This window comes from Mustela nivalis (genome assembly GCF_964662115.1).
Source record: "Mustela nivalis genome assembly, chromosome: 13".
NCBI lineage: Eukaryota > Metazoa > Chordata > Mammalia > Carnivora > Mustelidae > Mustela > Mustela nivalis.
Genome location: NC_139032.1, coordinates 89759338 through 89784402, shown reverse-complemented (window position 1 = coordinate 89784402; position 25065 = coordinate 89759338). Strand labels below are relative to the sequence as shown.

Sequence of the window (25065 nt, the reverse complement as noted above, 5' to 3'; positions counted from 1 at the left end):
TGTGCGGCGCTGGAGGCCCACAGTGACGGGATTGGGCTCTGAGCGCTAGAACCGTATAAGCCACGGAGGGGTCCAAAGTGGGGAAAAGCAACGCCCGCGGCCTTTCCTTAACTGGGCAACCGGCCGACAAGCTGCCTGCTGCGGCGACTGACCACCTGTCACTTTCTCTTGCGCGGAAACTCAGGTAAGACTGCCCCGTGGCGCCGTCCCGACACAGACACCCCCTCCAAAGTCTCCATTTCATTTTTTCTATGATCATCTCCACTTCGAATGTTTTCCAGCAACCTCTGTCCTAGTGTTAAAAACTCACGACACCGGTGCGGGACCTTCAGGAAAAGAAGGCTAGGTCGTGCTAAGGATACGGCACGGTCCGGTTCGACCAGGGACCCTCCGCTCAAACCCAGGAAGGAACCTGGCCCTCCTCGGGTCCTTAGTCTTTGCGGTTCTGAATGTGCTAGGAAAGGGAACCACGCATCATGTTAGAGGTGGCAGGAAGTGCGTCACTGTGTGAGTCGGGAGCACCCCCTTGGCCAGGCACTTCGCAGAGGGTGCTGCAGAGCGACCCAGACGAAGCTGACAGGTCCCGCCCGCGAGGAGCCTCCGGCCGAGTAACGGCCGCTGTGTATAGACACGCGCGACAGCGCAGGGAAGCGGCCGACTTCTCTGGATGCGGGCTAGTCCAGCAGAAGGCGCTTTTATTCTTACAAGTTTTATTTAAACACCAAAAGTCTGGAACACACCACCTAATCCGATGGTAAGAATAAGAAACTCTCTTCTTTCTAAAACCTTAAGTTTTCAGATGCCCGTTCTTTTTATTTAAAAAAATGTCCTATGTAAACATACATGTAATTCAAAGCTGAGCACAAAGATTAGCACAGGTATCGCGTAAACATAAAATATCACTATACACAACACACACTTAGTTTTCTCTACAGTCTCGTTTCTGTAGAAACAGGTTTGATATTCAGGCTCCTTTCATGAAGTACAAATATGAGTCAAAGTCTTTAAAAAGACCCAATAATGCATTTTTGCTTTTAGTTTTGCATTCGTACCAAAAACAACCCACCCGAGCCCCCAGCAGCCTGTTTGGCAAGTGTGAAACGGAGAAAGCAGAAGTGCCTCCAAGCCATGGCCGCCTCCTACACCATCCAGTCCAGCCGCCTGACCTTTCCGTGACAGCGACAGGAGTTCAGGGTGAGGCGAGCACGTTTTCGCTGCGGAAATAACAGGATTTAGAGTTCTGCCACGTCTGTCTCCCTAACCCGCCGGCAGCGTCTCGCCCAGACGGCCTGTACCTTTATGCCGGCAGGAGACTGTCATCTTCCCTTTCAACTGCGGGCGAGCCTGGAAGGAAGGGCGCCCCTAAGTTGGAAATTCATATAATGCTCCGTGTGTATGTTAGGACCCCCCCCCCCAGGTGTATTATAACAAAAAACACAAGGTAAGAAAAGCTGAATCACCTAACCAGATAAAGAGGTTGGGAGTCCTACAACAAAAGGACTAACTACTTTACGGGACGTTTCTATAGCCATTGCCCCGTTAAACTGATCGGTTTCCTGCCCGTTTTCAGGAAGAGCCGTGCTCTAAAACAGAGGACATGGGCAGCTGGGAGGCTTCATCCTGTCTACAGACTCCGCCGACCGGTCTCATCAGTGCCTCGGAACTGAGCTCCCCATCTTCGGAAAAATCCGGCTCTGTCATCAGGATAGAGACGCTATAGGACCCTCAGGAGCAACTCGAGTCAGCAAACTGGTCTTCACGCAACGCAAGGAGAGTCGGGTTTCACCTGCTCCGTGATCATTTTAAATAGCAGACGGGAAGCTCTTAACTCCAAGAAGCCTTTTTAGCTTCAAGAAAGAGTGGTTCCAAGTTGACTAGGAGACCCGAGACACAGCTGACTCTCCCTGCAGCTGCCGGCTGGCGCGCACACCAATAAGAGAAATGGAAACCACTGAGTCGGGCCTTCTAGGCGTTTTTAAAACGGACAGCCGTGAGGAGAAGGGTTGGACAATCCATGGTCTCACTGAACGCTCACCTCCACCCCAGGGGAAGAAGCATCTGAACGTAAAGGTATATTCGTGATCCTTCACGGGAGCCGTGCAGAGGCCCGCCACGTCCACGGTGGGCTAACCGAAGACACTCGTGATTGGTCTGGCTGTTGGCTGTTAGTGCTGCCAACGTCTAAAAAAAAATACGCAGAATCTACCTTTCCCTTAAAAAACAGGCCGGCTGGGGCCCCCGCGTGGCTCAGTGAGTTAAGCCTCTGCCTTCGGCTCAGGTCATGATCTCAGGGTCCTGGGATCGAGCCCTGCATCAGCCTCTCTGCTCGGCAGGGAGCCTGCTTCCCCTTGCTCTCTGCCTACTTGTGACCTCTCTGTCAAATAAATTTTTTAAAAATCTAAAAAAAATAAAATAAAAAAACAGGCCAGTTGACTTAGCCAGCATTTCTGTTCGTCAGGAACAATGTTGGCGTGGGGCAGCCGGTAGTGGCAGGGGCTAATCTTTAGCAGACTCTAGCCCCAAAGGCCAGCCAAGAGTTACTCAGCACTCTGCCAGGGAAATAATGAAGAGTCTTGAAGAAAACCGGATATAATTTACCAGGTTAAAAGCCAACACTATTACCATTAGAGAGAAAAATCACTGTGCACGATCGTCTCTTCTAGGAAGGAGACCTACTGTGTGAGGTAATTTTTAGAAAAAGTATCACTGATCTACTGCCCTTTCAAACGTGAAATCTGCTAGCTCTGGACGTGTCCTGAAGCCGAGAAAACAAGAGGAAGGGAAATTAAGCGGACCTCACCAGGACGGAAAAGCACGAGAGAGCAGAGGGGCCAGGGGCGAGCAGGCTGAACAGAGCCCGCAGGCGGGGGCCGAGGTCCGGGTTCAGGGCCGGAGCCGCGGTAACTCACCAAACCGGGCAGCTCCTCTTCAGCCGCGAGGGAGCTGCCGGGGAGCAGGGGTTTTGTGAAACACGCGTGCGCACCCCCTAACAAGTACCAATAAGCATGGACTTCTGCTTCTTAGCCGACAGCGGCGTAACTACAACAGAAAGTATCTTTCTATTTAGTTATCACCCTTTAACGTTCCTTTCACCTAATGAACCCCTGGCACTCGCGAAGAGGTCCAACCCACATGCTTCCACGTCGTCTGAGAAGCAGAAAGATGTCACACTCAGCCACAAGCTTCGCCAGCGGTTCTAATAACTCCTGACACTGAAAAATAATTGGTAGCTTCGGCAGATGTGATAGTGGGTCGAGACGGCTTGAAGAGCGGGTGCCGGGCACAGGAGGGTTTTGGAAGGAGTATCAAGCGTAACAAGCCATCAATTTCTTATCTGGAGTAATGGGGACAAATTAACCCCAGGCAGAGAGTGCGGGATACAGGTGTGGGTATCAGACGCCCGGAACGCAAGCGTGCTGTAGCTGGAAAGGTCTAATTGCATCCGGTCTTCGTGCCTGACTCCGGGCAGCGCAGCAACACGGCCTCCACCATCTCTGCCGCTTCTCACCCAGTTCTTAGGTGACAGATAACCTGAAATCCACGAAACGGATCAGGCACGTTCTAGGAAGCACGGAGGGCAGGACAAGTGTAAGCCAGGAGAGCCAGTGGGCCGGAAGATTCTGGGTGTCACCCCTGCTTTCCCCAAGTCCCACTGACGGGCAAGCAGAAGCTGGCCGTGCACGAGGGGGCCGTGCTGGGGCGGGGGCGGGGGCGGGGGGGGCCCTCCCTGCTCCGGGCATGGAATTCAGGCTGAGGCGGTGGGTGGATTTTTGAGTCTGCAGAATGCCTACCCCCGTGCAGAGAGAAGTCACGTTCTAGTAAAACAGTTGCCATGTTTATTCCTACAGAAAATACATAATTCAGGAGACCCTTTTAGTTAACTCCCAAGAGGTCCATCTCCCCCAAAACGTACAACTGCTTTAAATAAAAACTTAATGTAAGTTTTAAATGGCAGCGGCACAAAATTCCCCGTAAGAACAGCTCAAACACTGACCCTGATAAGGAACAAAGAGTAAGTGAAACTAAGCAGCCATGATTATGAAAAACTTCCTTGACATGATCGCCACGTTTACCGCCTGGTCCCCGGGACGTGAGACAGCGACGGGCCATGTGACGTCTGAGCTGTGCAGCTCGCGATACCCGTGCCGCCTGCTTCTCTTTCTGGAAAACCAATTCAATGTGCGGCCCCCGTATCGGGATCAACACTATCTTGAAATGACTGAGGAGAGAAAGCGAAGCAGGAGACTCCAGCAAAGACAGAATTAAGCACAGGAGACAAGACACAATCTGAACAGGAAACAGAAGCCATTTCAGGGCAGGCCGCTCGGAGGCGCCTCTGAAGGGCTCTGGGGGCCGGTGCCTGTGGCGGGGAGGAGGGGGAGAGGTGCGGGGGAGGGGGACCCACAGCGGTCTGCGGTTGTGTGTCTTGTCCACAGAGCAAGTTTTCTAAAGCAAGGACGAGAAGTCCTTCACTGAGGAGTCACGACAGAGGCAGGAGTAAGTGTTAGAATAAAGGCGAAATAGCCAGCGCGTAAGCGGAGTGACAATCTCCCATTCTGTCCTTCCTTCCTACGTCCCGAAGGACGCACCATTTCCACACGTGGGCAGCACAGTCCTGTTGCTTAGCACCGAGCTCTAGGACGCTATTTTCGCAATCCAAGAACACTAATTCCCGAATGTCCATTTTTAATTTTAGATTTTAAGACCAATTAATGTCTAACGTCTCTGAACAGCCCACAGGAAAAGAGCTACATTCTAAGTATCAGGGACCCTTGCGGGGAAGCAATTCCTGGGCGCGCCTCCACGGAGCTGCCGGCGGCGCTGGAGCACGAGCACCCGCACGCCGGGGCTGCCCGTCGCTTTCTGCGAGTTTTCTGAAAGTCTCTAGATGGCCTGCAGGTTCTTATAGCGGATACAACTGAAATGTCTGGACACATCAACATTAAAAACACTAGAAGTTTAAAGGAGAAAATATTCTTTTTCTTCTGTGTACAAATCTCTCATCTGGGCTAGGACAGTCAGGAGCAGGAAGGTGAGAGCGCGGAGAGGAATCCCCGGCCTCCCTGACAGGGCAAGGAGTCAGCACCGGAGATCCAATCACGTGGGAGCTCATCAAAAATAAGTCACCATTATCTACTTACAGGAATCACCTGATCTTTTGACACATTAAAACCAACTTTAGTCTTGGCCTCGACCTCTTAAAAATACCGTTTTATGAACACGTTTTCAGTACGCAGCAGAGACGAGACTCCGTGGGATACAGATCTGTGGCTGTTCGTGGGAACAAAGGATCGGGGTCAAGTGCCGTTTCGGACACGCGCTGTGTCTGCTGGCGCACGACCGCCCGGGCCCGTGACCCACGCTCTGCGGAGCCGCGGGGCAGTTCCAGTCCAAGGCAGGCATCAAAGCCCAACTCGGTCCAGCAAGGCCCTTACCCCTACTCTCCAGAAGAGATCATTCTGTTCCCAGAAATGACAGGGCATTCTTTCTGTTCAGGTTGCTTCAGTCAAAACACTTGAAAAGTAAGTGTTCCTCCCCGGGGGAGGAGTGGGGGGCTAGCGCTCCGCTCACAATGACTTACAATCTCTGCGTTCGGTCATTTCAGAGATATCCCCTAGTCCCTGGAGAAGAGACGGGACTTCAGAAAGGAGTTCCCAGGCCCTGTCTCTGCTCCCGAGGAGGCCGGCCCACGCGCAGGCCGGGCTCAGCCAGCACATCCCACGTCCTCAGCCCGAGGGGGTTTTCCGCAACGCAGCGCGCCCGTCCGCCGCTCAGAAGACCGGAGAATCGCAGAAAGGGCAGGGGCTCTGCAGTAGCCTCTTAATCCAGTCAGGATCTGCGAGAGAGAGACAAGCGGTACCCAGCGTGAGCTTCAGAGAGGGCAGGCGGCCGGGCTGCCGAGGCCGGGGATGGGCCCGCCGGGCGGGCTCTGTGTTCTCAGACACGCCTCACTCCCGCGCTCCCGAGAGGCTGGAAGAAAGCGCGCTGCGCACAGCTACGTGTGTGGGGACATTTTCATGCCTCTGCGAGGGGACGGGAACGCAAGGACCACGAGCGAGGGACTCACAAAGCTCCGTTTCTTTGGCTGAAAGGACTGAGCTTCGTTCCGAGGAGACATCCTTCCTACGCTGTTAATGTGCAAATCCCCTTTGATAAAATGACAGTAACGGTCCTTTTCTAGATGCGTGACTGGGACAGGCGCGACCGTACTGGGGCAACACCTTCTCCCAGTCCCTGTGAGCGCCCTGCTCCCTGGCCGCCCCCCAGACCCCGCAGGTTCTCTTCTCTCCCAAAACTGCATGGAGCGCCACCCCACGGCCGCCGGCAGCTGCTTCTCTGACCCGCCTCGATCTTTTCCCGATTTCCCGTCTCGTCAGCACAGCGACTCTCAGCTGCACGCAGTGTTTGCGCGTTCCCCAAATTGGTTTCAAAATAATGCAGTGAGGGGGAAGGAGGGGGGACTACGGACGAGATGGAAAAGGCCACGAGCTGACACCAGCGGAGCCGAGGGACGGGCACGTAACGGTCTTACACGCGCCTCTCTGCCCCAGTACGGGAGCGCGTGCCCCGCGTAACAAGCCAGAACACAAGCTGCCAACGCACCGACTTCTCAGAGCGAGACAGTTCTGGAGTAAAAATAAAAGGGCAGTTTCATGTGGAATGTTTTCTGTTTTAGGTCCCCGAGACCACAAATCTTCCCCAAACACGTGTATAACCGCGTGACGCTCACATCTAGTCAGCTCGTGTGGTGGGGGTGTGATGTGACTGAGCCTCAGGTCATGAATCTGACGTTCATGTGACAATTTCAGTCACTGAGTCCTGGCTCGTGTCTGTGATCTTATTTCCAACTCATCATCTCGGAAACGGGCTCTGTCACCCGGGCTATCAGAAAGGAGAATACAGACCAACCTGAAAAACCCCAGCGTGGCTACTGAAGAATGACTCCAGGTGTGTATGTGGACACTCTGCCTTAGCGACTTGTGTCTTTGTGTACCCTACCATCTGCAGACCTCCCACCCAAATATAACCTCTATCTGCCATCTAAAACAAGCTCTGGCATTTTCTTGAACGGACGCTCTGTCTGCAGGGACAGACGAGCCCACTGCAGCCCTCCTCATGCGCTGAAATGCACGCGACCTGCTCCAGTTCTCATCTTTTAATGAGTCGTTGCTTCCTGACCATCCCGTCGAGAGCGGAGCGAGCCTGCCGCCCCGCACGGCCGTAGGCAAGGCCAGGCGAAGCCTGAGGCTGGGGAAGCACTCACCGTCCGGAGCCGGATGACGAGCAATGCTGTCGTGGAGCAAACACCTTCTGTATATCAAGCTCTGGCACGACTGGTAGGTTAAAAAGCACCTGAGAGAAGACAGACGCTATCATCAGGAGGAAGCCACGGACGATGGTACCGTCAACCCGCACACTAACCAGGAAAGCACAGAAAGAGTTCTCAAGCCTGTGGCAACCACGTATCCCTCTGCACAAAGCTGGCCAGACTCGCCCACATTTAGCAAGGGTCTGCATGCTGAACCAGGAGATAGAAAGCTTCCAATCCAGTCGGGGCAGCTTCTTTTTGGCCAGTTGCAAGTCTGAGAAAGAGTTTATTCTGTCCATACTTTGAATTTTTAACATGTTAAAAAAGATGAACATGTATTATATGGAAAATTATTCTTGTATGTGATTTTTAAGATTAGGTAAAAGCACTATCTTTAAGAATCTGACAGTACAGTGGGGAAAACCTGAAAGATACAAAATTAATGGTGCAAAAAACGAGAGGGGACATGAGCAAATGTTCACAGGCTCAGTTCTATGCTGTGACCACTCCCTGCGCATCCCCCGGGACCAGGCTAGTGAGGGAAGGGGAGACGCCAGGCGGCGCAGAGGGCACGGTGGGTTGTGGAGGTAAGGTCTCCCAACAGATCAGTTCTTCAGCTGAGTAACTAAGGAGCAGAGAAACACAGAGAGGAAGGGGGTGAGGGGAAAGAGTGCAAGTAGGGGGCCTCGAGAAAAGACTTGGGTATTACAGGAAGAAAGGCTACACCTGAGTGAGAGCCAGCACCCATTCTCCCATGGAGAAATTACACTGAGACCTTCCAGCATTAACTCCATCCAGCAAATATGAAGATAATTTCTGTGGAAGAACCCATCGAGAGACAATGGTGCACCGTGGTGACACATGTGAACTCTGGAGCCCGACTGCCAGGCTCTCAGCGCTGCGGTCACCAGCTGGATGGCCCTGGGCAAATTATTCATGTCCCCCAGGCCCCCCTTTCCTCACCTGTAAAAACAGAAACGACTGCAGTGCCCCCATGCATGCTTGCTGTGCTCAACAGATGTTAGGTGTTACTACTACAAGCCTACTACTATTACAAACTTGCTTCCCATTCGTCCCCTAAAAATCAAATTAGAAAAAAGCATAAGAACACAGTAAAATTCCGAAGAAATCCAAGTATCTATCAACAAGGAAGTAAATAACAGAACGTCTGTACTGGGAAACCCTCTACAGCCACTGGAAATGGGGTCTAGGGGCGCTTGGGTGACTCGGTTGAGTCCGACTTGATTTCAGCTCAGGTCATGATCTTGGGCTCATGGAGCCCAGCCCTGCATCGGCTCCACGCTCAGCAGGCAGCCTGCTTGAGATGCTCTCTCTCCCTCCACCCCCTGACCCTGCTCACACCAGCCCCCTCTAAAGTAGAACTATCTTAAAAAAAAAAAAAAAAAAAAGATCTACGTAGTAATGTGAAAAAAATGTCCACAATATTTTGAGAAGAGAATTGTCAGGTTGATAAGATAGGAAGTGCAGCAGGATGCCTGGTGGCTCTTGATTCCGGCTCAGGTCACGATCTCAGGGTCCCGAGGCTCTGCGCACAGCACGAAGTCGGCCTGAGGATTCCCTCTCTCTCTCCCCCCACCCCCCCACCTCTCCTCCTGCTCACATGCTCACTCCCTCTTTCGAATAAATACATCTTCAAAAAAGGGAAAAGATGAAGTGTAGCACAATCCTGTTTCTGTTAAAAATAAATTTAAAAAATGGGTGGGGGCGCCGGGGTGGTGCAGTCGGCTGGGCGTCCAGCTCTTGGTTTTGGCTCAGGTTGTGATCTCAAGGGCGTGACACCGAGCTGCGTCTGCTGGGGCTTCTCTCTCCCTCACCCCTCCCCACTGAGAGCACACATTCTTAAATAAATAAATAATTTTAAAAGATTAAATGGGTGCCTACCATGGACCAGGCATTGTTCTAGGAACAGCTGTGGACAAAACAAGCTTCTCTGTCCTCATGGAGCTTTCTACTCCAGAGGAGGGGGAGAACCAGGAAGTAAAGCATCTGTGAAGTGGTGATGGCCACTTGGGAGGCCAATACGGCAAGGAAGAGCAACTCGAAACACTAGGGCATGCCAGGGGGTGCTGGCAGGGCATGCCGGGGGGTGCTACAGTGCTGGCAGTGTGGCCACGAAGGCAGGCTAACTGATAAAGGGGCACTTGTGGAAGCCATGCGGCCACCCGCTGGGACAGCAATCCAGGCGGACACCCTGAAGTAGGAGAGGCGCCTTGTACATGTGTGGAGCCATGAGGCCGGTACGCGGAGAGTGACGTAAGCAAGGCGGGGAAACGGGAGATGAGGTGAGAGCGGGGCCGGGTTGTGCAGCTCTGATCACTAAAGGGATTCGGGCTTTTACTCATCACGAATGGGCGGCCTCCGGAGCGTTCTGAGCAGAGAGGGGCAGAGTGGGTGACTCTTAGCAGGCTTCGCAGCCGTGGCCACGCGGCACCCGGGCTGGAGGGCAAGGGAGGCAGCGGGAACCCCTGTGGGGAGGGAACCACAGAAATCTGGGCGAGAGTGTCTCACGCGAGGACTACAGAGGTGGAGGCAGTGAGGAAAGGCTGGATTCGTATCTGAAACCCCTCTGAATCTTCCAAGCAGAGACCGTGAACAGGGGACCGGCAGAAAAGCAGACGGTCCACGACTGCCAAGGAGTGTTGACAAAAGAGAAGCAGGTCCACGATGGACATCAAGGAGACGGGAGAGAATCAGGAAAGACAACGGAGAAAGAGGCAGAGGCGAGGGGAAGCCGGGAGATGAAGGGGTTGCAGGGAGGAAGGGGGAGCAACCGCGGTGTCAACGCAGCTCCCAGGTCTCTAAAACCCGAACACAACTGAGCTGCCCTCTTACCGTGACACGGGACGGTAAGAGAAGGAAGCCCTCCACCTTCAGTATAAAGTTAAACCAAAAGAAGTGCATTCGCTCTTCTTTTGTATTCCATTAGCTTAAATAGGTACTACTTTTGTAGCAATTTTTAAAAATTTAATGCTACTTCAAAGGAAAACAGTATTATCAAAATAAAGAAATCCCTCTTGGGGCACCTTGGTGGCTCAGGTGGTTAAGCCTCGGTCTTCAGCTCGGGTCCTGATCTCAGGGCCCTAGGATCAGGCCCCACATTGAGCTCTCTGCTCAGTGGGGAGTCTGCTTTTCTCTCTTCCCGTTCATGATCTCTCTCTCTCTTTCTCTCTCAAATAAAATCTTAAAAACAAAAACAAAAACAAAAAAGCACCCTATCTCAAGCAGTAAAAAAAAATCCTCTAAAAGAGTGTCCTGCCTAACTCAGACTGATAAAGTCTACATCTTGTTTTCTAACAGCGGCGTTTCTCCAACCCAGTGGCACAGGCACATTATTCTGGACACACACTACCCAGGGGGCTTGCACTATACAAAAGTGGAAAATGAGCGAAAACACGGCTGGCTTACAGCAACGTCTTACCGGAGCCAAATGTGGCCGTTGGAGCAGACTGCCTGCTTGCGGTCTGTGAACGGCAAAATCTCTCTGCACAGACTACAGTGCTCAGGGAAAGTCTGTTTGTTCATCTTCTTTGAGATGTGTCCGATCAGCACCTAGTGGGACAAAGCAGTAGCAACACTGAGCGGCGCTGAGTGCGAGACTTCGCAGAAGCAGACCGAGGGACGACAGAGAACACGGTGCGAACCCGGGCTCGGAGGCCTGCATTTCCACGCAGGCTGGTCATACTGTCTGGAAGCAGCTAAGCTAGACCCTCACCGTGTGTGGACCGGCTGAGGAGGATAGATTCATTTGGTGACCCTGTGACAACAGGGTGAACCCCAACAACTAAAGAAAAAACTACTGAAAACAAAAACCTTATCACTTGCCTTGTTTTAGCAGCTCCTGAAACACGGAGTTCAGAGTTCTACTGGAAGACCAAGTAGTTAGGTCTTCTGTAACGTGACTTTAAGAAGGAAAAGCATCATCTCTATGGGCCAAGTATTATGTGAAATTCTAACTTTGTAGAATTGTACAAACGTCCATTCTTATACAAAATTGTACAAAATACAAAATGCTCATTCTAAGACAGGCTTGCAAATATAACCAGGATTTTGAAAGATAATTCCCCTTTCTGACAGCCCCAGGAGCCGTGAGCAACCTAGTCCAGCAGCCCGCAGCTCGTGGTCCACTGAGCCCCATCACAGAGGCAGGGTGGGCCCTGCTATGGCCCTGGGACTGGCAGAGAGAGAGGCCGACAGGGCAGGCTCTAGACCCTGGCCCTACTTCAGAATCGCTCTTCTCTGCCTTGATTATTAGGATTATACCACTTTAAAAATGGAAGTCTAAAACACGCTGCTCTACTTCATTATTTGGTTGAAAAAACCTTCACTGGCTACGTCATTCGAAGGTACGGGGTACACCAAGCCTTAAGGACTCTCATCTTACGAGGAGACAACGTCCTTTGAGGTTTTTAAACCATTTATACGTAAGCTCTCGCAGAGGAACTCTCTGATTCAAACATTCACTGAAATTAGTTCACTGAAGTTTTGAGGGTTTCTTAATAGCTCAAAACGAGTGTCTTAACTACGCTGTATATAATTTACAAACTTAAAGCCCACTGGCTTTGGCCTTCTGTTTTTTCAGCCTTAAGAGTTCTAATCAATGATCCTTCCAGCAGGGACCACCACACTCCCTTCTCTTCCAGAGAGCCCAAATATCCTGGTACCAGTGCCATGGCAAAATCTGCTTAGAACTGCTCTAAGAGAGACGCGCTCCAACTTTACATGAGGAAGAACTGCTTCTAGGTGCTCTCACCAGCCTCGCCCAGCAGGCCCTCCTGTGTCAGAGCAACTCACACATCCCCAAAGGGGATGTCTCCCCAAAGGAGACATTCCTTCCAACACAGCAAATACTGGTTCTTGGGGGGACAAAAATTCTTACCCTTTTTATGCAGAAAGTACATTTAGGCAGTATCTACCACAAATATATACAAAATATAGCTGTGGAACTATTAAAATGTCACAGGCAGGAACAATTACGAAAAAAAGGTCTAAAAAGGCCGGGGGGGGGGGGCAGCGGCAGTAATAAACACCGCTGGTCTAACGGCACTGACACACCAGGCAGTGTGAGAATCTCACAAACAGTGCGTAATCACTAGTATGTCAGTGCACTAGGTGTGGAAAGGTTCATTTCGTGCACATGGTGGGATTTTTTTTGACATGAAATGCAGTGTTTCTACTCCAAACTCGGTTCTATCGATAAGCAGAGGCAACATCTTCCCTTCTTCAAACTGGCTCTGCTGGAGCCTCGGGACTGCTGGCCGTCCCCGCATTCACGCCACACGTGGACAACTGCCTAAGCTGTCACCGCCAACTCGCACCTCCTATTTCCTAAAATGTTTTGTCAGTCTTTCACAGCCTCTTGTGATACTCCCTCTAGGTCCTGTGAAACAGTGATCACCAGGAAACTTTTCACAATGGTCTGCTGTGTGTGGTCTGCACAATTTGAGACCACAATGAAACAATTTTTAAAAGCTTTCAAAGATGGAAAATTAGTTACATGAAAATCTCCTGTGTGTAATGATTTCAGGGGTGGGGACACACACACACACACACACACACTTTCCAATAAGAAAATGCAACAAGGAATTTGTGAGTGGTTTAATGTTAGGCAAGAAGATATTTTCATTTAGTGCCTTCAATTTTAAGCAAGACTTTAGGCAGTGAGAATAAGTGTCAATCTTAACAGTAGTAAAGAACACAGGCTTTTGTGGTTTTGAATATTTTAGTATAAAATAAAGTATGTTCCTTGAAACAAGTTCTTCAGGATTTTGTTGTTGGTGGTGGTGGTGTTCTGGAGAATTTCAGCGGCTGTTCGTTCACAAAGAAAGGTTCCCTGATACCAGGATAACAATGAGCTACATAAAGTTAAGTGGTTTCTTTTCCACAGGAATTCTCAGAATCCTTAGAAGGATAAGGTGCACTGGGACCCTCTAAGAGGTGGACGGAGTGTTATGGCATTTCCTCAAGCTTGGAACCCTGGTGTTCTATCAGGGAACTTGAATTCTGTGGAACACATTTTGGATAAGACTCTAAGATGCCTATAAATCAAGATCAAGATTATGCCCAGTTTTTGTAAAAATAAACATTGTGAGTAATCATTTGCTTCCTTGAACACGCCCTCCCTGACTGTATCAAAGATCTCAAGTCCTCCCAAGTGTCACCAATCCCTGTGCTGTCGCCAGTGCTGACCCCCAGACCCCCAGAACCTGTGCAAACAGGAAGGAAAGAAAGCAGGGTGTCACTCTTCCCCTGCTGTGACCGCCCAGTCACATACTACTCGCTAACTGAAGCCTCGGCCAGCTCATCCCGGGCCTGGGGATCTCGGCCCGCCCACAAGCCTTGCCTGTCAGTGAAGGCTGTGGTGACTGGAAGTATCTCCTGTGTGATCTGAATGTGTCCCCTGCATTAATCCGTGTTCTCTATTTATTCTCCTGCACCTCACGCCAACCAACTACCTACAAAACATCAAAGCGAATGCCACATAGACCATTTCTCCCTCATGAAGAAAGCAGACCTTTTGCGGTTTTAGCATTTCTGCTGAGAAAACACCTACCCGTGCCGTTCGGTCATCACACTCCTCGTCAGACATCAGGAAGTTACAGAGGCCCCGAGTGGGGATGCTAGTGTTTTCTGTGATCCAGGTATGCAGGTACACCTCCCCTAAGACTCGCTTCATGTGCTCCCTGGTCAAGTGCATTTCCACAGCTTCGATCTTCCCTTGGATCTCCAGGAGCTTCTCTTCCATGGGCTCGCGGCCCCCGGCATCCCCAGCCTGGGTCAGGGAGTCGTCGGCGGGGTCCTCCGCGTCGCCCTCTCTGCTCCTGTCCTGCAGGCCCTGCCGGTTCGCCTGCTTGGAAGACGTGCCTTCCTCCTGCTGCTCTTCCTCGGCATTGCCCATCCCAGGGGAGTCAACCAATGAGATTTTGGAGTCCTCGTGGGTGGGTTTCCATAATGCTTCTGAAGGGGTTTTCTGCATGGACTGATATAAAATCCTCAGGAGGAAGAGTTTGAAACGCCAAAAATAGGTGGCTCCGCTGCTTTCAATCTTTTTTTCCAAAGCTTCTTGTAAAAACTGAGGGATATGTTTATCCTTTAAAATCTTCCAGCGCACGAGGTCTATTAAATCCACCTGCTTGAAGAGATTTTGAACGGAAGATTCCAAGAGCTGAGCAGCTGCCTCTTCAAAGGTTTTGAGAGTAACAAACTGGACCTGGTGGTTCTTGTTCACGGGGTGGAGGCCGTTGACCATGCCCTCGGTGGTGATGACAGCCAGGTATGCGCCGCAGGGGCTCACTGCTATCCCGTGTGTCCTCACCGAGCCGAACACATCCGAGAGTTTAATTAACTGGTGTTCAAACTTTAATGCGACATCGGTGAAAATGGGAATCAGCTGCCTCACCTTCCCGTCGCTGGAACAGGTATATACGGTTCCATTCTGCTTGTCTGCAGTCATGGAGACAATCGGCAGTGAGTGAAGGCCTGTGACGTGGGAATTGTGGACGTTGAGACCTGCTTTGGAGATCAGGAGAAGACACCAAAACACGTAGGATCCCCGTGCAGCCACCACTAAGCTACAGCTGCACTTCTGGTACGGGTGGTAAAGTGGAACACATTTAATGCTGTGCACGGGCAACTGGTCCATTTCTTTCCACAAGACAACGGGCTGCCTTAAGGTGAAATAGCCTTTAACTGCTTTGAGATTGACAGGAAGAATTTTTACAGGTCCAAAAGCACTCCCCACAATAAGGCCGCTCATTTTCCGATTATTGTGCTCATATTCCCACCAAAACAAAACACTAGGTGAGTTGATCCCTGACTCAATCGTGTTGCACGAAGAGATGGATTCCTTCCCTACAAAGGGCAGCTGAAACTGCCACACAGCAATGTTACCGTTCTCGAAGAGGACGGCCAGGAGCACACTGCCCACGTCCCGGCACTCGTTGTTATGCTTGACCTGCTGCGTGGTACAGATGCCCGACCACTCCATCCGGACTGGGGTCTGCATGCTGTGCCTCCTCTGAAACTCCGCGAAGTCCCCGAGATTCCCCTCTGGAGCCTCACTTTTAGAGAGCCTGTAACTGGTCTCATAGAGTCGTTCTCCATAAATCTCAGTCAGATCAACCAGCTGGACCCACTGCAGTCTGTTGAGGTTCGCCTGGATGGTCAGGCGGTTGTCCATGGTCAGTGCTGCCAAGAGGCACCGGCCGTTTGCATCGCAACCCATGGGGGACCAGCTGGTATACTTGAATCCTCTCATCGGTGGCAAGGCCTTCCCCTCAGGGTTGAACACCCTATCCAACATGAAAGTCTGACTGACTGTGGGGTCTTTGGAGGTGGCAAATTTCTCCTTACACTCAGCAACCTCTGCTTTTGAGCCAACCTGAAACGAAGAGATACAAAAACTCTCAGATAAATACTGCACTCTAGGAGGAATACATGGACATTACTTAGGTACTAACTGATTAATCAGTTTTAACTGGGCCACATTAATATACACAGAATTTTGTATCAATTCCATTAATTTTGAAAGACATACATTTAAAAGATCAAGTACATGTCTGAACGGAAACAGGTACTTACTGGGAAAGTAAAAATTTTCTCAAGGATTAGAATACATGTTGCCATTATTGAAAGCATGGCTCCCACACTCTTCTTAGAACTGCCACAAACAGCAGCCGTCACAGGGACGTACTTGATCCCTAAGTCAACACAGCACTTCGCTGACCTAGTCCTAAAGCCATAGATACGTGACATATTCATGAAAACACACCTCCGCATACATCGTTGATACAACTGGGTATCTGGGTTTTTACAACATCTTTGTGATACAAATGTCAGTTTTAAGTCTCTATTTAAAATTTCACTTAGGGATCATGCTGAAAGGCCACTTCCAACTGCTCTGTCCGCTGCTTCCATAGAATAACGTCCACTCCGATTAAACCACTTGCCATTCCTTGAGTACTCCGTCCTCGGCCTCCCGTGGCCCCTAGTCTGGGGTGCTGCTCTCCTGTCTAAATCCCATCCGTCCTACCAGACCTAATCCTCTCTCTGAAGCCTTCGGAGATCTTTCTGGCTTTCTCCCATTTCTCCTTCTCCAATTCTGTGCCACATACCAGCGCGGCTGTTTATTTAGTGCCTGGTTGTATGATGGCAAGCTCTTCAAAGGAATTTTAAAGGAACATTAATGACAAAGGAAGAGACAAATGACCAAAAAAAAGTGATCTGGAGCCAGGAAGGCTAAAGCCAAAATAAAGCGTAAGTCAACTGAACCATGTCTTCTGAGATGTGCAAAGCAGGAAGAGAAAAACACTTGACCCTACTGTCCTTAGGGAAATTGACCCAGAGCAAGAAAGCAGAATCATTCAGATTTAGTGACAATCTCCTTTTATGTAGAAGCTGATCTTCAAACTGGAAAGGGTAGTTATTACACAATTACAAAGGAATTCAAGCCTAAGACATATATGGATATAATAAAAATCACGTTAAATGAGTTTAAGTCCCCAAGCCCAGAGGAATTACACTCTAGGACACACAGGATAAACCTGGAAGATACTGAACTCCAAATGACTGACGAGTCTTTGATAAAGCTTGGATAACTGGAAATGTGTCAGAAAACCAGAGTACAAGAAACACTTTTAAAATATCTCCTAAATGAAAAATAGGTAACAAATACTACAGACCATAAAACCTGCTAGGGAATAAAATCCCTCAGTTGTTAACAAAAGAAAGATTTGTGAGGCGCCTGGGTCGCTCAGTTGGTTAGGTGTTTGACTCTTAGTTTGGGCTCAGGTCATGATCTCCGGGCTGTAGGATGGAGCCCTGGGCTAGGCTCTGTGCTCAGCGGGGAGTCTGCTTGGGATTCTCTCTCCCTCTCCCTGCTCCCTCATGGTCGCATATGCTTTCTCTTTCTCTCTCTCTCAAGTAATTATCTTTTTTTAAAATAAAGATTGACTTATTTGAGAGAGAGAGAGCATGCACAAGCAAGCCGGTTCAAGCAGGGGTGGGGGGATTCAGTGGGAAAGAGAGACACAGACTCCCACTGAGTAGGGAGCCCCGGAGCCAAGACGCCAGGCTGGATCCCAGAATCATGACCTGAGCCGAAGACAGATGCCTAACTGACAGAGGCACCCAGATGCCCCTAAACAAATAAATCTTCAAACAAACAAACAAAAAAAAGTTCGTGCAGACAGACGTGATCATTAAAAACCAGCATAGGATAACTGGAAAAATCTAATCTTATTCTCTTTTCTGCTGGAATTGCTAAATGACATAAGAAGTACAGAAAGGTAGATATAAAGGTATCCAACAAATGAGTCAGATGACTAACTTTTCCTAAACTGTGTTACGTAGAACATTACTCCCCTAAATTGTCTCTTGAAAAAGAGTTCTGTGGCCACCTAAGTCTTGGGAACATCGTAAGTTACACATCATTTCTCCGTGAAGGCTCTCAGGAGCACATTAAATGCCTTGGCCAGGGAGCCTCTGACTTAACCAGTTTTCCAAACATTTTAAATTTTTATTTATTTATTTATTTTTAAAGATTTTATTTACTTATTTGGCAGACAGAGATCACAAGTAGGCAGAGAGGCCGGCAGAGAGAGAGGAAGGGAAGCAGGTTCCCTGCCGAGCAGAGAGCCCGATGCGGGGCTTGATCCCAGGACCCTGGGATCATGACCTGAGCCGAAAGCAGAGGCTTTAACCCACTGAGCCATCCAGGCGCCCCCCACCCAAACTTTTTTTTAAACAATAAAACTTTGTCGGGTGGTATCATCCTATATTTTCCTAAAGAATACTCTGAAAATGGTGTCTTAGGCAGTATATTTTGATTTTGAAAGGCATTTAAGATAGCCTCTTAGATACACCTATGGACATGCCAGTGAAATAGACTGGAAATCCCAATTAAACAGAGGTGCAGCTGGCTAGCCTGTTAATAAAATAATGCTAATCAAAGCCCAGAGCTTTGTATGGGTAGATAAAATCTGAAGTATTACACAGAAGCACAGCATAACGACTAAAAATGCCAGACTACCTGGGTTCAAATCCTGGCTCTATCACACATGAGCTCTGTAACCCTGCACAAATTACTTAAACCTTCTGGCCCTAATTTTCTCATTCATAAAAAGAACACAATAATGTGACACAAATATGTGTCACAGAGTTAGGAAAGTTAAGTAAGTCAATATAAATAAAGCATCTTTTAAGTAGGCTTCATGCCCAACTTGGGACTTGAACTCACCACCCTGAGATCAGAGTCCCTACAGGCTAAGCCACTCGATACCTGTACAGCATCTATTAATAAGGGTCAGTAGCTGTTAGTGAGGAGGAGGAGGGACACTCTCTGGGGATTAAGTACAAGTTAATGAGCCCTAATAAAGTATGTAAAACGCAGAGTAGACATGAAATTGTCCACCAGATAAAGGGTAGATATAAAATCACCAAATCTTATGACACCGTACACCAAGCAATAATCCTTAGGACAGGTAAATGTACTACAAATAAGTTACTCTAGGACTAGGAGTAAACTTGACAGGACCTATACCCCAGAACAGCAGCAGAGGATGACATAAAAGAAACACGTGGTCCTGCTCACTGTAGGAAGAATCCTTGACAGGATAGAGAGAATCTTGGATCTCAACAGCAGGGAAAACCTGAATGGTTTTGTGTAGCAATTGCTGATGTATTAGTTTGAAGGAGTCCAGTGCCCCTCCTTTTACGTCTCCATGTCACAAAACCAGCCATCAATTAAAACATGTGCTCAGATGGCCAAGGAGTACACTACATAGCAGTCCAGTTCCCAGAGGACCACACCCAGCCAGTCATTGAATTACAGACTACTGTTTTCAATTGGCCATTATGACTACTAATAGCTAATTCCTTCGTAAGCACCTAATGAACGGAAATTCACTTGAAGCTATTCTACAGGAAGCTTCTTGAAGGCAGGAGTAAGATTCCAAAGATAGCCAACAGTTATTTAACTTAATGTGGATGGAGTTAATGCTTTCTAACAAGCCTGAAAATTCATGCAGAGTAAAATTAGTCACTCAAATTTTATTAGAATTTGGAATTGTATCCAATTAGATGAGTCACTAAATCAGCAGTCCAATGGGCAGAAAAATTGCAAATTACTCTTAAATCACAATTTTACTGCTTTTCATATCATTCACTTACATCGTTCTCCTTGGTACCATGTAACCTCGGTGTCCAGGACAGTAGCTTGCAAATGGCAGATATTTGAACTACCATGAAACTGCACATTCTCCTGAAATTCATAATCTAAATAATGGGATCCCAGAGCGAAAGCTTCAGAGGGGCTGAGCATCTAGCCTTCTAGCAGGGCCCTACAGTGAACTGATCCAGGCTGCAGAATGGCCGCCCACCTTTCATGTCAGAGCCAAGGCAAGCTGGACAGTACAGAGCTGCTGAAGTCCCTAGGCACTGCCAAGGGTAAAGCCATCAAAGTACTGATACAGACTTCTTTACATTCCTACCACTGCGGCCCTGATTTACCCGACAGAGGCCTCTTTCCGAACCGCAGGGACGGCTCAGCATTCACTCACCAAATGCTCCTAGTCTGGTGAGACTGCAACTGATGGATGGTTTGTGTGACACGCATACCGAAGAACGGTACACAAGGGGAAGGTGCCACTCATTAACTTCCAAGCGAGCCACTAATTACAAGCGGCATACGAAAGATTTCCTATTACTTATTAGGCATTTGCACAACCAATGAGTCCAGTTTTTCTCAGAGTATTACGGCTATCTTCACATCCACAGCTACAGTACCGATGGAGCCCCTGCTTTCTTCATATCTGCATGACAGAGTTTATCACTTCAAGTATCTACAGCCTGCCCGTGTACTCTCTCAGCCCCTCCCCACCCCTTGTGCACACACCTTCTTTCTTTCCCTAAAAAAAAAAAAAAAAAAAGTCGTCTAAACAACACAGGTTTTATCATCATCCTTGTATAGACAGGCCTATATTGCTGTGCCAAAGCCCAAATTCGTACCCTCTATTTTATACTAACCCTAATCACCGTCTTCTGGCCCCGCCAGATTCATATTGCTGAACCATTCCAGGCCAGTCCATGCTCATGAGACTGTTACAGCACCTTTGGGCTTCCTAGACTGAAGCCAACTTCTTCAGACTGACCTTCGGAGTTCTTAAGTTGGCCTCACCTCACTTTCCCTCTCTAGAAGAGATTGTCTGTTGACCCATCATTACTCACACAAACGATAAAGTATGTGTACGACTTAATCACGTACGTGAGTCAGATGGACACCTCGCTCCTGCTACCCGGATGCCCCTCTGCTCCTCTTACAAGACAAATCCAATGTTCTCTCAGATTCACCACCAGGTAACACTCCCTGATTAAGGGCCTCCCCTCATTATTCCTGCCATTCTTCAAATTCTCTCTGCTAGGGACGCCTGGGTGGCTCAGTCGGTTAGGCATCCCGACTGTTTCAGCTCAGATCATGATCTCAGGGTCGTGGGACTGAGCCCTGCGACAGGTTCTGCACTGAGTACAGAGCCTACTTAAGAGCCTCTCCCTCTCCCTCTGCTCCTTCCCCCACTTGAGAAATCCTCTCTGCTGGGGCACCTGGGTAGCTCAATCAGGTAAGTGTCTGCCTTTGGCTCGGGTTATGATCGAGCCCCAGATCCGTCTCTCTGCTCAGCAGGGAGCCTGATTCTCCCTCTCCCTGTCACTCTGCTTACTTGTGTTCTCTGTCAAGTAAATAAACAAAATCTTTTAAAAAAATTAAATTGAAAAAAAATTCTCCTTGCTAAATCATTAAATCTGGACCACGTTGGACACACACTTCAAGTTTTCTCTAGTTTGTGTACACACGAACATCCTTAGAAATGGTAAGGCTATTCCTTTTAAGCTACTTTCTTCTGCCTCCATCTGTTTCTCAATTTCACAGTATTAACAATATCTGTCTACCTGATGCGGTTACACTCAAGCCAATTTGTTCATACCTTCTCCAAGAAGATTTTCAGGGTTTAGTCCTATCAGTCTACCAGTGATTTAATGCAACAAAAAACTGTTTGTTTAAAACGTTTAAGTGTGAGATGCCTGGGTGGCTCAGTCTGTTAAGCGGCTGCCTTCGGCTCAGGTCACGATCCCAGCGTCCTGGGTTCAAGTCCCACATCGGGCTCCTTGCTCAGCGGGGAGCCTCCTTCTCCCTCTTCCTCTGCCTGCCTCTCTGCCTCCCTGTGCTCTGTCTGACAAATAAATAAAACTAAAATCTTAAAAAATAAATAAATGTAAAACGTTTAAGTGTGCTAAAGATATAAAAAGGGGGTGTGGGCTCCCTGCTCCCTACCCACAGCTAATGATTTCATGTCTAAAATGGCAGTGCAGAGAAAGTTTTAAAACCTTCCACTTTCAAATAAATACATTCGCTGGGCGTGGATAAACACCTTTACAGTGCTTATCACCACCTGATATTACAGTCGTACTTGTTCATGACTTGCCAAAGAATGTAAGCTCCATGAAGGCAGGCACTTGGCTTGGTACGCTGCTTTATTTCCAGAACCGAGGTCAGCACCTAGCTCATACACGGTGCTATTCAAGTATCCGGGGAAGGAATAAATACACACTCCTTATAGATCACATACACGCAAAAAGATTTATAAAGGAGACAGGAAACGTTTTTATACTTTAAAACCATTAATGAAGGATATGACTTACTGTCTGGGGAAAAAAAAAAATAAATTCGAAGATAGTGATACTAAAACAGTAAAACTAGGAACCCTAAAGTTCTGAAAGCAAACTTGGCTTCTATGAAGCTGAAAACACTAAATGTACACAGAGGCCCTGAAATCCCGAGAACCGCATTTATTTCCGAAAGCTTTTCCTTCCATGCCAATCCCAAAGATTTCCCGCTGTGAAAGGAAAACCCGGGAATCCCCAGCTGCTCGAGGTGAGAAGGAACACTCATATACTCAAGTCGCTAGAGAAGGCCCAGATCGTCTTCTCCAAAGCAGAAGCGGCACAGGAGGAGGGCACGTCACAGTAAACAAAGCCAGACGAGGGCCCAGGGAGTCGGTTCCAAACAATGGGAGCCACTGTAGAGGCGAGGTCTGGGGTTGGGTCAAAGGGGGTGGAGTCTCAGAAGGCACCACCGAGAGTCAGCGCAGTGGGGCCGGCGCGGGGGCCAAGCAAGGACCTGGCTCCGACGAAGGCTCGGGGGATACCTGTGTGCGTCGGAAGGGGGTGGGTGGTCCGGAAAACGGGGCGCGAACCGCTGCGAGGTTTTCTGTTTTTTTAAATACGGCGACCCCGGCCCTCAGCCCCCAGCGCGGGATGCGACGAGGGGACTCCCCGGAATGGGCGCAGGCCAAGACTCCCCAGGGACCGGTAACGCGGCCGCGGGAGGGAGGCAGAAGCACCCCCTGGACCTGCTGGGGTCCGGGGGGTGACTTACTTTGAGGAGGCAGCTGTTGAGGGGAGCGGGCACCGAGGTGCGGTGGATAACCAGGTCCTGGCCCGGGTTGTGCACGTCGCAGATGAGCTCCAGCACAGCGATGCTCCGGGCCGTGGACACCGACACGCGGTGGTCCTCGGACCAGGCCAGCGGCTCTAAGCCGCTCACCGCGTACTGCAGCTTCACGGCCGGCTCCCGCCGACTCACCAGGAACCGGAACGCGGCACTGGGCCCGGGGGCCGCGTCTGCCGCTGGCTCCTTCCCGCCCGCCTCGCCGCCCCCCTCGCCCTCCTCCTCCTCCGGCGGCGCAGGCCCGTCGGCCGCGGGCCCCACCCGGGCCTTGTCGGCCGCGCTCATCTCCTCTCAAGTGCAGAGGCCGGGTTCCGGGGCGCGCCAACCCCGCGCCGCCGTCCGGTGGCCGCCTCTTGCGCCGCCGCCGCCGCCGCCACCGGGCCCCGGCGCCCTCCGCGGCCGCTTTCTCCCCTCAGGCCCCGAGCGCCGCCGAGCCAGGAAGGACCCCGCCGTTGCTAGGCGACCCAGCCCTGCCAGGTGGCCAAGGCGCTGCCTGTCTAGAAAACGCGCCTCCTCGGCGGGGGGGACGGAGGAGCGGCCGGGGTGGGCGAGGGGAAGGGGGCCGCGAGGGCTCCCTCTCCGGGCGACCGAGCCCCGGGCCCCTGTGGAGACCTCCCGGGCAAGGAAAGTGCCGAGGCAGCGGTGGCCCGGCAGCAAGCGAAGGAAACGTTGGCTGGGCGGCACGCCGCCCCGTGTTTCTCAGACGCACTCGGAGAACTTCACCAGCATGAACTCCAGGGCTGGGTGTCCCGTGGCATCGCCCGCCGCGGGGCGGGCCGCGAGGGACGCCGAGCGGAGCGGCCACCCCGTCCCGAGTCCCCGGCGCCCTGGCCCCTGGGCCCTTAGGGACCCGGAAGGGGCGCGGCCGCAGGAGCCGGCGGGGCAGCTACGCGGGGTCCTCGCGCGCCGCCCACGTGGGGCCGAGGCGAGCCCGGGGCCGGGTTCCGCAGGTCCGGCCGCGCCCGCGGGTGCCCGCGCCCGCCCGTGTCCGCCTGAGCCCGCGCGTCGCCGTGCGCCATGGCAGCGGCCGGCGGGCTGCGCCTCCACGTTGCGGAGTCCCCGGCCGGCGGCCCCGGGACGCTCTCCGGACCCCGCCGGGCCCAGGCGAGGCGGGTGAGTTCTGACCCGGCTTCGGAGCCGTCCGCCGCCGCGGCCCGGCCGGCTGCACGGCGCGAGCCGCCGCCTCGCCTCTGGGCGGGTTCCGAGCTACCGGCCGAGTTATGGGGGAGGTGGGCTTGTCTAGCAGCTTCGGGAGAAGTCGCTGAACGGCACGTGTCTGGGCGCGGAGCTCTGCGCCGCCGGGGCGCTCCGGGCGGCCGCGGAGCCGGGGTGGAGGGGCGGCTGCCGGCTCGGGCTGCCCGTCGGAGGGCCCCGACGGTCGCGTAGGGGATGGGAGCGGACTGCCGCCCGAGTTAGGGACTGCCGCCGGGGTGTGCCAGCCGAGTGTGCCAGCCGAGTGTGCCAGCCGGGTGTGCCAGCCCGGGCGCCTGCTAGCCACACCTCCTGACTTCTCTCACCGCCGGTGCCTCGGTGCCTCGGAGGAAGGTCGTTCGGTGCAGGAACGGGGGCCGGAGCCTAGAGGCCTCCCTCGAGAACTTTCCGAAATGGCATAGATTCTCACCCACGTGCAGCGGGGAGGAACACGGAGCGTCCGTATAACCCGCTCCCTGGGGAGGGGAAAGATGCTTTACGTTTCACCCGAGCCAGAGCTGCGAACTGGTTTGATGGTTGACTTCTCGCCTGGAAGGGAGCACGGCTGCAGGGCAGAAAATCTGTTGTAGAATCCCGAGTTAACCACAGAGGCCAGAAATTACACCACCTCGTGCGGAGGAAAGTGGGTGTTTTCTCCAGAAAGCAACAGGCAATCCCAGCGTGTTGAAGCTGATACTCCTCGAGAGCGTAGAAGGATTGTCTTTGGTGACTTTTCAGTGATAATCAAGCTTTAGGATATAGAGGTTTGGGAGTAGGAGTTTTCAGCTAAGCAGTGGGGTTGCCGCTTCTCTGGGAGGAGGAAACGGAAGCACTGAAGAGCTTCTGGGAGCCTGGGATTTGGAGTAACGCAGACCTGGGGTTAGATGCCCACCGTGCAACACGCTGGTTCTGTGAACTTGGGGAAGTTATTTCAGTAAGGTCCAGTTCTCTGGACCTTTTCCAATCTGTAAAACGATTGTAAAATGCAGGGTAGACATAAAATTGTCCACCAAATAAAGCATAGATATAAACAAGTTTCTATTTTATA

The 25065-nt window shown here is 51.0% G+C and overlaps 2 protein-coding genes across 6 annotated transcripts in view; one reads left to right on the top strand and one right to left on the bottom strand.

Annotated features, from left to right (window-relative positions):
- Nucleotides 1–787: 787 nt before the first annotated feature.
- Nucleotides 788–23254, bottom strand: GTF3C4 (general transcription factor IIIC subunit 4). 3 transcript variants are annotated; one of them, XR_014302078.1, is made up of 5 exons: nucleotides 22755–23254; nucleotides 13881–15707; nucleotides 10749–10879; nucleotides 6902–7353; nucleotides 788–6234 (listed from the first exon to the last, which is right to left on the bottom strand). XR_014302078.1 is itself a non-coding variant. In XM_082696097.1 (5 exons), exons 1-5 carry the CDS (start codon nucleotides 23109–23111, stop codon nucleotides 5772–5774), a joined length of 2469 nt encoding a protein of 822 aa, XP_082552223.1. In that variant the 5' UTR covers nucleotides 23112–23253; the 3' UTR covers nucleotides 788–5771. The 3 variants fall into 3 exon arrangements, 1 of the variants encoding a protein (XP_082552223.1); XR_014302079.1 differs by having other exon boundaries at nucleotides 788–5836; nucleotides 7265–8386; nucleotides 22755–23253; XM_082696097.1 differs by having other exon boundaries at nucleotides 788–5836; nucleotides 7265–7353; nucleotides 22755–23253.
- The window catches only part of DDX31 (DEAD-box helicase 31), a 71571-nt gene continuing 68649 nt past the window's right edge, over nucleotides 22144–25065 (top strand). The window contains exon 1 of one of the 3 annotated variants that reach the window (XM_082696098.1): nucleotides 22144–22543. In XM_082696098.1, the coding sequence (XP_082552224.1) occupies nucleotides 22190–22543 (354 nt within the window). In that variant the 5' untranslated portion in view covers nucleotides 22144–22189. Of the gene's footprint in view, nucleotides 22544–23723; nucleotides 23940–25065 lie in introns of those variants that run through there. The other 2 variants (XM_082696099.1, XM_082696100.1) reach the window with 2 other exon arrangements.

Bases quoted from the DNA above. Each gene is read 5' to 3' on its own strand.
- GTF3C4 (XM_082696097.1), bottom strand. From the start codon at position 23,111: ATGAGCGCGGCCGACAAGGCCCGGGTGGGGCCCGCGGCCGACGGGCCT. The intron at 10,880-13,880 runs GTAGGTGTTTTC...TTGTCCCACTAG, and splicing joins GTGATGACCGAACGGCACGG to GTGCTGATCGGACACATCTC. The intron at 5,837-7,264 runs GTGAGTGCTTCC...TCTCTCTCGCAG, and splicing joins TCGTCATCCGGCTCCGGACG to ATCCTGACTGGATTAAGAGG.